The 12,500-nt window shown below is 41.3% G+C and overlaps 3 protein-coding genes across 3 annotated transcripts in view; 1 reads left to right on the top strand and 2 right to left on the bottom strand.

Annotated features, from left to right (window-relative positions):
• Positions 1-2,337, bottom strand: part of ERp44 (Endoplasmic reticulum protein 44) — a 16,559-nt gene extending 14,222 nt beyond the window's left edge. Inside the window, exon 1 of the mRNA XM_080279868.1 lies at positions 2,244-2,337. Coding sequence (XP_080135994.1) covers positions 2,244-2,288 — 45 coding nt within the window. The 5' untranslated portion in view covers positions 2,289-2,337. The remainder of the gene's footprint in view (positions 1-2,243) is intronic.
• A 1,555-nt stretch (positions 2,338-3,892) lies between these two features.
• NHP2 (NHP2 ribonucleoprotein) lies at positions 3,893-7,763 on the top strand. The gene is made up of 3 exons (XM_080279872.1): positions 3,893-4,067; positions 4,754-4,826; positions 7,266-7,763. The coding sequence occupies exons 1-3, from the start codon at positions 3,893-3,895 to the stop codon at positions 7,495-7,497; spliced, it is 480 nt and encodes a 159-aa protein (XP_080135998.1). The 3' UTR covers positions 7,498-7,763.
• A 4,294-nt stretch (positions 7,764-12,057) lies between these two features.
• Positions 12,058-12,500, bottom strand: part of LOC145409695 (uncharacterized) — an 11,351-nt gene continuing 10,908 nt past the window's right edge. The window contains exon 8 of the mRNA XM_080280053.1: positions 12,058-12,331. Coding sequence (XP_080136179.1) covers positions 12,083-12,331 — 249 coding nt within the window. The 3' untranslated portion in view covers positions 12,058-12,082. The remainder of the gene's footprint in view (positions 12,332-12,500) is intronic.

Here is a 12,500-nt window from a genome sequence, read left to right on the forward strand (position 1 = left end):
ACATGTTGTGTGCTGGAGGTGGGGCTGGAGCAGCTCTGTGGCTAGGGTGAGAAGTGGTTGGAAGAAGTTCAGGGAGCTCTTGCCTCTCCTGACATTGAGAGGGCTCTCCCTACATGCTAAGGGGTCTTTGTATGCAGCATGTGTTAGTAATGTGGTATGGTAGTGTGACCTGGGCAGTGAAGGAAGCTCCCTAACACCTTTCCCTAAGTGATTAATTTTATGTGGTGTGTGTTAGGAGTGTAATGCTGTATGGTAGTGAGACCTGGGCAGTGAAGGAGGAAGACATTCGCCGGCTAAGACGTACAGAAATGACAATGATTAGGTGGATGTGTAGTGCGTCCCTAAGTGTGAGGCCTGGGGGGGCTGGGTTTACGATGGAAGAGTTGAGAGGAAGGATGGGACTGGAGTGTATTGGTGTTGTGATGAGGAGGGGTAGACTGAGATGGTTTGGGAGGAAGGATGGGACTGGAGTGTATTGGTGTTGTGATGAGGAGGGGTAGACTGAGATGGTTTGGGAGGAAGGATGGGACTGGAGTGTATTGGTGTTGTGATGAGGGGTAGACTGAGATGGTTTGGGAGGAAGGATGGGACTGGAGTGTATTGGTGTTGTGATGAGGTGGGGTAGACTGAGATGGTTTGGACATGTGGAGAGGATGGAGGATGACAACTGGGTGTGGTGGGTGAGAGGTGTGAACGTTGAGGGTAGAGTTGAGAGGTAGGATGGGACTGGAGTGTGCTGCTGTGATGAGGAGAGGTAGACTGAGGTGGTTTGGACATGTGGAGAGGATGGGGGATGATAATTGGGTGAGGAAGGTGAGAAGTGTTAATATTGGGGGTGGGGTTGTGAGGGGTAGACCGAGAAAGACATGGGACGAGGTCATTAAGTGTGACCTCAGGGTTAAGGGACTGAACAGGGAGGCTGCAATGGATCGTGCAGCGTGGAGAGCAGCCATTAGGTGACCAAGGCCGACACAGGCAAGCATGTTGGAGCCTTTAAAAACGAAACGAAATGAAATAAAATGAATTACCGGTACTGTATTTGCCATGCAGGTATAACAAATTGTGCAAGGTGACTGGAGAAAGACAAATTATGCCTTTTGGGGTATATATGGAAGGGGCCAGGCAATGTTAACCAATGATCTCTACGACTGGCTGTGTTTATAAACTATCGCTGCGACTGGATGTGTCGGTGTATTTCATGTCAAAGCAATGGCAATGGCAAACAATAATTTTACCTAACCTTCCTTCCCACCATCCTTCCCTCTTACCTACCATCCATACCATCCTTCCTTCCTTCCTAGCTACCATCCTTCCTTCCTATCATTCTTCCCTCTTACCTACCATCTGTACCATCCTTCCTTCCTACCTACCTACCATCCTTCCCTCTTACCTACCATCTATACCATCCCTCCTTCCTTCCTTCCTTCTTACCTTCCTACCATCCATCTTTCCTTCCTTCCTACCTTCCATCCTTCCTTACTATCTACTTACCATCCTTCCTTCCTTATTAACCATCAATCAGTCTATTGCCAGATGCCTTAATCTCATCAGGGGTGGCCACAAACAAAGTGCCTCCATGTCAGTATTCCAGCCTCTTCTTAGTTCGGGTTAAGTTGGGTTGGGTTAGGTTAGTCTGTCTATCTATCTATCTATCTATTGCCAGACGCCATAATCCCGCAAAGGGTGGCCATTTGTCTTTGAGTTAGTTGTTTTACGGGGAGGGGCACTAACCCTCCACCAACCCACTTGTTGACACGTGGGCAGCACGTATGGTTTGGTGATATGGTTACCACCCAGCGTTGTAAGTGGTATTATTAAAAATATCCCTCCCATATCATTTACAAAACTTAACCCTTTACAGCACACCAAGAGTTATAATCTTTTTGTTATACACTTATACTTAAATACTTACAATAAATACGCATAAAATAAATTGAAATGGTCTAGAATTTATCACAATTTATGGAAAAATATGATAGAGTTTCACGTAACTCAAAAATTCATATTAACCCTCTACCGCACACCAAAACCCTTCAATATACACTTTGGATACTTATACTTAATTACTTACAATAAATAGGCATACTAATGACTGGAAATGTCTGGAATTTATCATTATTCCTGGAGAAATATAAGGGAAACAGCCACAACATACCTTAACCCCATTTCCCTTGCTACTTAACCCATACCGCGCACCAAAACCCCCCAACACACATATTATATACTTAAATACTTATACTTACAACCAGAAGACATAAAGCCGATTGGAATAGCCCAGAATTTAGCATTTTTCCAGGAGAAATATTTCCCACAAAGCAACACTACCAACACCAGCTGTTCTCTGCACAACACGTAGACAGACAGACCCCAAGTTGCCAATTTCCCTTATTTTATCCTTTTTCGACTTCCTATCTATTTCATTTATCTATTTCCACTCCTCTCCTACTCATTGAAATAATTAAAACACCTCCTTTCATTTATTGGGCTCTGGTAGGTTAAATATCTTGAGTTTGTGAGTGAAATATGGAGGCATCGTACTTGTATTACTCATATGGAATACTTTTTTTATGAGATTTATGAGGATTTTAATTTATTCTATGAGTTCTGAGGCCCGATTTTTGCTCATATTTATCCATCTCATTCATATTTCAAGCATGTTTTAAAATTATAGTACCTGTTGATGGCGTTAAACAAATTAACAGGCAACGTATGTCAAATATTACCGGGGAAACGGAGACAACAAGTGTATATACATCATTATTTATTCATATACATTTTAAAACCATTTATTTTAATACAGGTAATTTATTGCTTTTCTTTATTTTCTAATTTCCAAGTACAGCTACAAAAACTCAATTAATATCCAATAAACAAAATATGATATGGATAAGCATTAATTTTCATTCCTATTGATGATATATGAAAGATTTGTTCTCTCATAAGGCAATTAATGGGATGGTTATGCATCAATTATGGGAAATTATCCTACATCTCTCATGTTGTAAGCACGCCGGAAGTTGCATCGGCATGAAGTTACCTTATCTTCGAGAACTTTTTTTATAATTATATACCAAAGAAAATGACCTGGTATAGATAAAATGATAATGGTGATGATGATGATGATTGTATTTTTTTTTATATTATATTTAGCAGCAGTCTAGCGATTTGGGAAGCAAGTCTAGCCAGTCTCGATACCTTTGCTAACATTAATCCATGATTTTCTGAGTAGTATGACGATGATAATGATGATGATGATGAAGAAGATGATAATGATGATGAAAGCAATTATAAAAAGGTTGTTCAGAGCTTAATAGTAGGGGATTATTGTACATAGCGGTATTAGCGATTTTTGAGGCCATTCTTTCTAAACCACTGATCCATGATTTTCTAAACATTATGGTGATGATAATGATTTTTGATGATGAAGAAGATGATAATGATGATGAAAGCATTTATAAAAAGGTTGTACAGCGCTTAGTAGTGGGGAATTATAGTACATAGCGGTATTAGCGATTTTTGATAGGCCATACTTGCTAAACCACTGATCCATGATTTTCTGAACATAATGGTGATGATAATGATTTTTGATGATGAAGAAGATGATAATGATGATGAAAGCAATTATAAAAAGGTTGTTCAGAGCTTAGTAGTGGTGAATTATAGTACATAGCGGTATTAGAAATTTTTTGGTAGGCCATACTTGCTAAACCACTGATCCATGATTTTCTGAACATTATGGTGATGATAATGATTTTTGATGATGAAGAAGATGATAATGATGATGAAAGCAATTATAAAAAGGTTGTACAGAGCTTAGTAGTGGGGAATTATAGTACATAGCGATATTTGAGAGGCCATACTTGCTAAACCACCATAACAACAAACATTCAACATGGGCAAACTCAAAATCAAAAAAGAGGACCCGGAAGATTTGGATGAAAGCAAATTTGAGGAGGCTAATGACGCCGAGAAAGACTATAAGGTGAAATTAGGCCATGTGAGCGCCATTGCACACCCCATGGCCTCTAGAAAATTAGCTGGGAGGATATATAAGCTGATCAAAAAAGGTGAGTCCATTCCCACGTGTGTTAACCTTTTCCTTTAGGCGATTTATTTTTTTGTTTTTCGTATTGTCAGATGATGATGGTAATGCCTGTCTATTGGGAATTGTTTTGAGTGAGGATGGAGTAGATAGAATTAATTATTTTGGAGGGACTGATAGATTTTAGTAGCCATGGTTACGTGATGTTGAGGTGAGTCTCCTTGGTTACTAGTCAAATCAGCCTGTAGGCATTTTTTTGAGAAGTGCCTTATTTTACCCATTTTTTTACCCCCCCATAGCAAAAAAAAATATTTAACACTCCTAGTCAGTCTCTCATGCACATCACCACCACAATGCTCCTTTACTCCCTCATGTGTTAGTCTCTCCACATGAAAACACACACAGTCACTCACTCTCCTAGTTAGTCTCTCATCCACATCAACACCACAATGCTCCGTTCCTCATATGTCTGTCTCTCCACATAACTCCACAGGAAAACATACATACATACACTCTCCTAGTCAGTCTCTCATCCACATCAACACCACAATGCATGTCTGTCTCTCCACATAACTCCACAGGAAAACATGCATACATACACTCTCCTAGTTAGTCTCTCATCCACATCAACACCACAATGCACCTTTATTCGCAAGAACTTATATTTAATCCCAAACGTTTTACTATTATTGATTTATTTTTATTTTTCAGCTTCCAAACACAAGACATATGTAAGAAACGGGATTAGGTCAGTCCAAACGAAGATCAGGAAAGGAGAGAGAGGGTGAGTGGATTTATTTTGGTATTTAAGCCTTGTAGTCTCATCATTGCTGCCAGAGATCAAGCAGCATGGAGATTTTTATATTTTGCTGTGTAATGATTGCTGCCAGAGATCAAGCAGCATGGAGATTTTTATATTTTGCTATTGCTGCCAGAGATCAAGCAGCATGGAGGTTTTTATATTTTGCTGTGGAATGACTGCTGCCAGAGATCAAGCAGCATGGAGATTTTTGTATTTTGCTATTGCTGCCAGAGATCGAGCAGCATGGAGATTTTTATATTATTTGCTATTGCTGCCAGAGATCAAGCAGCATGGAGATTTTTATATTTTACTGATTGCTGCCAGAGATCAAGCAGCATGGAGATTTTTATATTTTACTGATTGCTGCCAGAGATCGAGCAGCATGGAGAGCCGCCATTAGGTGACTAAGGCTGACAGATGTAAGCATGTTGGAGTCTTTATAAACAATATGATAGATAGATGGATAGATAGATAGATATTATATACATTATACTGTATATACTATTCTGTATATACTGTATTAAGGTACATACATGTGTAGTAATGAATTTATTGTATATATACATGTATGAGAAGTAAAACTTATTTTTGTGTGTGTGTATGTATGTCATTTACTACGCTGGGTGGTAACCATATCACCAAACCATACGTGCTGCCTACGTGTCAACAAGTGGGTTGGTGGAGGGTTAGTGCCCCTCCCTGTAAAATAAATAACTCAAAGTCAAATGGCCACCCCTTACGGGATTGTGGCGTCTGGCAATAGATAGATAGATAGATAGATAGTATGTATTGACACATACAAATGTATGTCTATCTATCTATCTATCTATCTATTGCCAGACACCACAATCCCGCAAAGGGTGGCCATTTGACACTGAGTTAGTTGTTTTACAGGGAGGGGCACCAACCCTCCACCAACCCACTTGTTGACACGTAGGCAGCACGTATGGTTTGGTTATATGGTTACCACCCAGCGTTGTAAATGGTTTCTTGGCTTACAGGAAACCATTTGGCTTGTCACTGCCTTCATAAAACCAATCATACCTTCTTGTTGTACTGGTATATATTAACACACATACTGTATGAGTGTATGTACGTACTGACACTTATGTATGTGTGTATTAATGTACACATGTATGCATGAAAACAGATAGTATTTCATTTTCATATGTATGTATGTGGTGTACACTCAACCCTCGGCTCTCACTCCCAATTGGTCCTGCTATGGCTGAAACCTTGATAGCCGAATTGAAGAACGTATGGAAATAATTCTAATTGGTGCCATAACCCCAATCTTTACCCCTAAGATACCCATTTTGTACCCCATAGTAACATACAATAGTCCAAAAACGAGCATGTTTTATGATGTGATCGTCTATCTATCTATCTATTGCCAGACGCCTCAATCCCGTTTGGGGTGGCCACAAACAAATCGCCTCCAAGTCGCCCTGTCCCCCGCCATTTCACTGCCTGCTCCCAACTCACACCCCCCTCTCTCATATACCTCTCCACCCCATCCCTCCATCTCATCCTCGGCCTCCCCCTCCCTCTTCCCCCCTCCACCTCACTCACATACACTCTCTTTGTCAATCTTTCACCCTCCATCCTCTCCACATGGCCAAACCACCTCAGTGTGTTCCTCATAACGCTTCCTATCACATCCACATCCACACCACAACACACCATCCCTCCATCTCATCCTCGGCCTCCCCCTCCCTCTTCCCCCCTCCACCTCACTCACATACACTTTCCCAGTCAGTCTCTCACCCTCCATCCTCTCCACATGGCCAAATCATGATGTGATCACGATTCTTATAAATACCCCTCACAGTTGATTCATTGATGTTATGTTTCTTCCCCACACTTCCCTTGGTCTCACCATTCTATATAAGTTTCACATTTCCAGTTTATCTGCATGACTTAGGTTCTTCCTTTTCTTTATTTCCCTGCCAGGTGCCGCAGCGTTATGTTGGGTGATGGTAGGGGGACAGGGAGGGGGTACGTTTGCCGTGGTCATATCATAAAAAAGGTTATTGTTCTCGCTGTCACTGTTCACGGTCTGAGGGCGCGCACTTGAATGGTTTGGCGGGCAGGAGACTCGGTCGGGCGGCCAGTCAGCGCTTGGTTGGCGCTGACGTCGCACGACCAATCATGGAGTGAAGCTTTTGTTGGCTGGGCGGAGCACTGGAGGCCGGCCTTCTTGAAAATTTCGAGCATTTCCGGTGCGCGATAGCAGGCATTTAGGGCGTGATAAAGGTATTTGGGTAGTTTTTTATATAGGCGTGATAGCGAGATACGCTATAGTGGAACCCGTGATAGCCGAGGGTTGAGTGTATATATTAACACACACATGTATGAAAACAGATGGTATTTGAATTTCATATTTGAATTTCGTATCTCATTTTTGTCTTTGCGTTCCAGCCTTGTCATCCTGGCTGGCAACGTGTCTCCCATCGAGGTCATGTGCCACCTGCCAGCGGTGTGCGAGGACTTGGAGATACCCTACGTGTACACCCCATCCCGCGAGGACATCGGTGCTGCCATGGGGGTCAAGCGAGGCTGCTTAACGGTGCTGATAAGGCAGAATGAAGACTATCAGGACCTGTACGACAAGGTGCTGGATGGCATCAATAAAGTGCCCAGGGTCTTCTAAAGCTGGCGTTTTTCTTCCCTAGAGTTTAATGCCTGGATGGGATTTATAAAGTGCCGAGGAGTATTCTAAATGTGGCGTTTTACTTCCCTAGAGTTTAATAATACCATTGACAGCACACTACTGATAAGAAAGGAAGAAAAATACCAGGACTATGATACCAGATCCTCTGTGGTATGGTACTGGATGGTATTAATGAGGTATATTGTTTATCGTGTCCCAAGAGTACGTTGATGTGTGTTGTTCATCTTTTTGAAATAAAATCGGTAAAAATGATAATGAATTTTAATTTACCTCATGTGGAAGCTCCCTAACACCTTTTCCTAAGTGATTTATCTTAGTTATTACATCTTACTGTCCTTAAACAAATCCTTCCAATATCACCATATTCTGCATAAAGCTGCCTAACACCTTTTCCTAAGTGATTTATTTTGTTTATTACACCTTACTGTCCTCTTCTGTGTTACATAAATCCTTCCAATATCACCATACTCTGCATAAAGCTCCCTAACACCTTTTCCTAAGTGATTTATTTTGTTTATTACACCTTACTGTCCTCTTCTGTGTTACATAAATCCTTCCAATATCACCATACTCTGCATAAAGCTCCCTAACACCTTTTCCTAAGTGATTTATTTTGTTTATTACACCTTACTGTCCTCTTCTGTGTTACATAAATCCTTCCAATATCACCATACTCTGCATAAAGCTCCCTAACACCTTTTCCTAAGTGATTTATTTTGTTTATTACACCTTACTGTCCTCTTCTGTGTTACATAAATCCTTCCAATATCACCATACTCTGCATAAAGCTCCCTAACACCTTTTCCTAAGTGATTTATTTTGTTTATTACACCTTACTGTCCTCTTCTGTGTTACATAAATCCTTCCAATATCACCATACTCTGCATAAAGCTCCCTAACACCTTTTCCTAAGTGATTTATTTTGTTTATTACACCTTACTGTCCTCTTCTGTGTTACATAAATCCTTCCAATATCACCATACTCTGCATAAAGCTCCCTAACACCTTTTCCTAAGTGATTTATTTTGTTTATTACACCTTACTGTCCTCTTCTGTGTTACATAAATCCTTCCAATATCACCATACTCTGCATAAAGCTCCCTAACACCTTTTCCTAAGTGATTTATTTTGTTTATTACACCTTACTGTCCTCTTCTGTGTTACATAAATCCTTCCAATATCACCATACTCTGCATAAAGCTCCCTAACACCTTTTCCTAAGTGATTTATTTTGTTTATTACACCTTACTGTCCTCTTCTGTGTTACATAAATCCTTCCAATATCACCATACTCTGCATAAAGCTCCCTAACACCTTTTCCTAAGTGATTTATTTTGTTTATTACACCTTACTGTCCTCTTCTGTGTTACATAAATCCTTCCAATATCACCATACTCTGCATAAAGCTCCCTAACACCTTTTCCTAAGTGATTTATTTTGTTTATTACACCTTACTGTCCTCTTCTGTGTTACATAAATCCTTCCAATATCACCATACTCTGCATAAAGCTCCCTAACACCTTTTCCTAAGTGATTTATTTTGTTTATTACACCTTACTGTCCTCTTCTGTGTTACATAAATCCTTCCAATATCACCATACTCTGCATAAAGCTCCCTAACACCTTTTCCTAAGTGATTTATTTTGTTTATTACACCTTACTGTCCTCTTCTGTGTTACATAAATCCTTCCAATATCACCATACTCTGCATAAAGCTCCCTAACACCTTTTCCTAAGTGATTTATTTTGTTTATTACACCTTACTGTCCTCTTCTGTGTTACATAAATCCTTTCAATATCACCATACTCTGCATAAAGCTCCCTAACACCTTTTCCTAAGTGATTTATTTTGTTTATTACACCTTACTGTCCTCTTCTGTGTTACATAAATCCTTCCAATATCACCATACTCTGCATAAAGCTCCCTAACACCTTTTCCTAAGTGACTTATTTTGTTTATTACACCTTACTGTCCTCTTCTGTGTTACATAAATCCTTCCAATATCACCATACTCTGCATAAAGCTCCCTAACACCTTTTCCTAAGTGATTTATTTTGTTTATTACACCTTACTGTCCTCTTCTGTGTTACATAAATCCTTCCAATATCACCATACTCTGCATAAAGCTCCCTAACACCTTTTCCTAAGTGACTTATTTTGTTTATTACACCTTACTGTCCTCTTGTTACATAAATCCTTCCAATATCACCATACTCTGCATAAAGCTCCCTAACACCTTTTCCTAAGTGATTTATTTTGTTTATTACACCTTACTGTCCTCTTCTGTGTTACATAAATCCTTCCAATATCACCATACTCTGCATAAAGCTCCCTAACACCTTTTCCTAAGTGATTTATTTTGTTTATTACACCTTACTGTCCTCTTCTGTGTTACATAAATCCTTCCAATATCACCATACTCTGCATAAAGCTCCCTAACACCTTTTCCTAAGTGATTTATTTTGTTTATTACACCTTACTGTCCTCTTCTGTGTTACATAAATCCTTCCAATATCACCATACTCTGCATAAAGCTCCCTAACACCTTTTCCTAAGTGATTTATTTTGTTTATTACACCTTACTGTCCTCTTCTGTTACATAAATCCTTCCAATATCACCATACTCTGCATAAAGCTCCCTAACACCCTTTCCTAAGTGACTTATTTTGTCTCCAGTACATCTATTAATTTTTTTCCTTTTTTTTCCCCATGAACACTCAATGTATTCCCAACAGTAAGGCCCTGACACCTTTCCCTAAGTGATTTATTTTGTCCCCAGCAACCTCTATAAGGGTATTAACACAAAAATCATCACCTCACAATCTTTACTTAGAAACAAAAGCCAATAAATGATATAGACATTTATCTATTCTTTTATCTACCTTATACATTTATCTATCTAATTTAAAGAGTAGGGTCCCCTGGCTAGGCTTGGAAATGCTATATAAATTCAGTTACTATAAATTCAGCCTTATCTTCAGTCTCTCTCTCTCCCTCCAACTCACCACTCACATTTATCTCTCCATTACATGCTTGGTCTCCCTCTCCTCGAACTCACCACTCGCACTCATGTACCTCCACCTCATCCTTGGCCTCCCTCTCCCCCTCCTACCAGCACCTCTTCACGATCAGTCTGCCCTTCCTCCAAGCCACAGCATCCCTCCACCTCATCCTTGGCTTCCCTCTCCCTCCACCTCACCCCACTCATATACCTCCACTCCATTCCTCCAACATCCCTCCCCCTCATTCTTGGTCTTCCTCTCCCTCCCCGACTGTAACAGCAAAATAACACACACAATCACATTTACTCTCTCCTTAACACCACTGCAGCAGCAACTTAATCCTTCCACACACTCTCTCTCTCTCTCTCCTTAACACCACTGCAGCTGCAACTTAATCCTTCCACACACTCTCTCTCTCTCTCCTTAACACCACTGCAGCTGCAACTTAATCCTTCCACACACTCTCTCTCTCTCTCTCTCTCCTTAACACCACTGCAGCTGCAACTTAATCCTTCCACACACTCTCTCTCCTTAACACCACTGCAGCAGCAACTTAATCCTTCCACACTCTCTCTCTCTCCTTAACACCACTGCAGCAGCAACTTATTCCTTCCACACACTCTCTCTCTCTCTCTCTCCTTAACACCACTGCAGCAGCAACTTAATCCTTCCACACTCTCTCTCTCTCTCTCCTTAACACCACTGCAGCAGCAACTTAATCCTTCCACACACTCTCTCTCTCTCCTTAACACCACTGCAGCTGCAACTTAATCCTTCCACTGACTGACGAGGAGAGTGTATGTGAGTGAGGTGGAGGGGGGAAGATGGAGGGGGAGGCCAAGGATGAGATGGAGGGATGGGGTGGAGAGGTATATGAGAGAGGGGGGTGTGAGCTGGGAGCAGGGCAGTGAAATGGCGGGGGACAGGGCGACTTGGAGGCGATTTGTTTGTGGCCACCCCAAACGGGATTGAGGCGTCTGGCAATAGATAGATAGATAGATAGACTCTCTCTCTCTCTTCTTAACATCACTGCAGCAGCAATTTAATCCTTCCACACTCTCACTCTCTCTCCTTAACATCACTGCAGCAGCAACTTAATCCTTCCACACTCTCTCTCTCTCTCTCCTTAACACCACTGCAGCTGCAACTTAATCCTTCCACACTCTCTCTCTCTCCTTAACATCACTGCAGCAGCAACTTATCCTCCCTTAACACCACTGCAGCTGCAACTTAATACTCCCTTAACATCACTGCAGCGGCAACTTAATCCCCCTTAACAGCACTACATCTGCAACTTAATCTCCCTCAGCATCACTGGGGCTGCAACTTACTCCCTTAACACCACTACATCTGCAACTTAATCTCCCTCAGCATCACTGGGGCTGCAACTTACTCCCTTAACACCACTGCAGTGGCAACTTAATCTCCCTTAAGAGCACTACATCTGCAACTAAATCTCCCTCAGCATCACTGGGGCTGCAACTTACTCCCTTAACATCACTGCAGCGGCAACTTATCCTCCCTTAACATCACTGCAGCGGCAACTTATCCTCCCTTAACATCATTGCGGCTGCAACTTAAGCGCTGCAACATTGAAGGAGTCTCCCTTATGCTGGCTGATCAATGCGAGCAACTTGAGTTTCTTCTGGTGCGCGTTTGACGACTCCAGCTCATACATGGTGGACAGGTTGAGGACAAGGGCTTCATGGAGAAATCGGTCGGGCTGAGAGAACATGGCTGATTCCATTAACTTGATTGATTCGGTCACCTGGCCAGTGTACATGAGGCACACTCCTAAGTTGTTCATCACCTGTGGAGGATGTGGTAATTGTGGTGGTTGTGGTAGTGATAATAATAATACTAGTTGTTCAAGACCTGTGAGGAAGATGTGGTGGTGGTGGTGATGGTGGCGGTGGTGGTGGTAGTAGTAGTAGTAGTAGTAATATTGATGGAGAGAGAGAGAGACATACATACCTGTG

Source organism: Coenobita brevimanus, chromosome 9 (assembly GCF_032717465.1).
Source record: "Coenobita brevimanus isolate Jiangsu-jjx chromosome 9, ASM3271746v2, whole genome shotgun sequence".
Taxonomy (NCBI): Eukaryota; Metazoa; Arthropoda; class Malacostraca; order Decapoda; family Coenobitidae; genus Coenobita; species Coenobita brevimanus.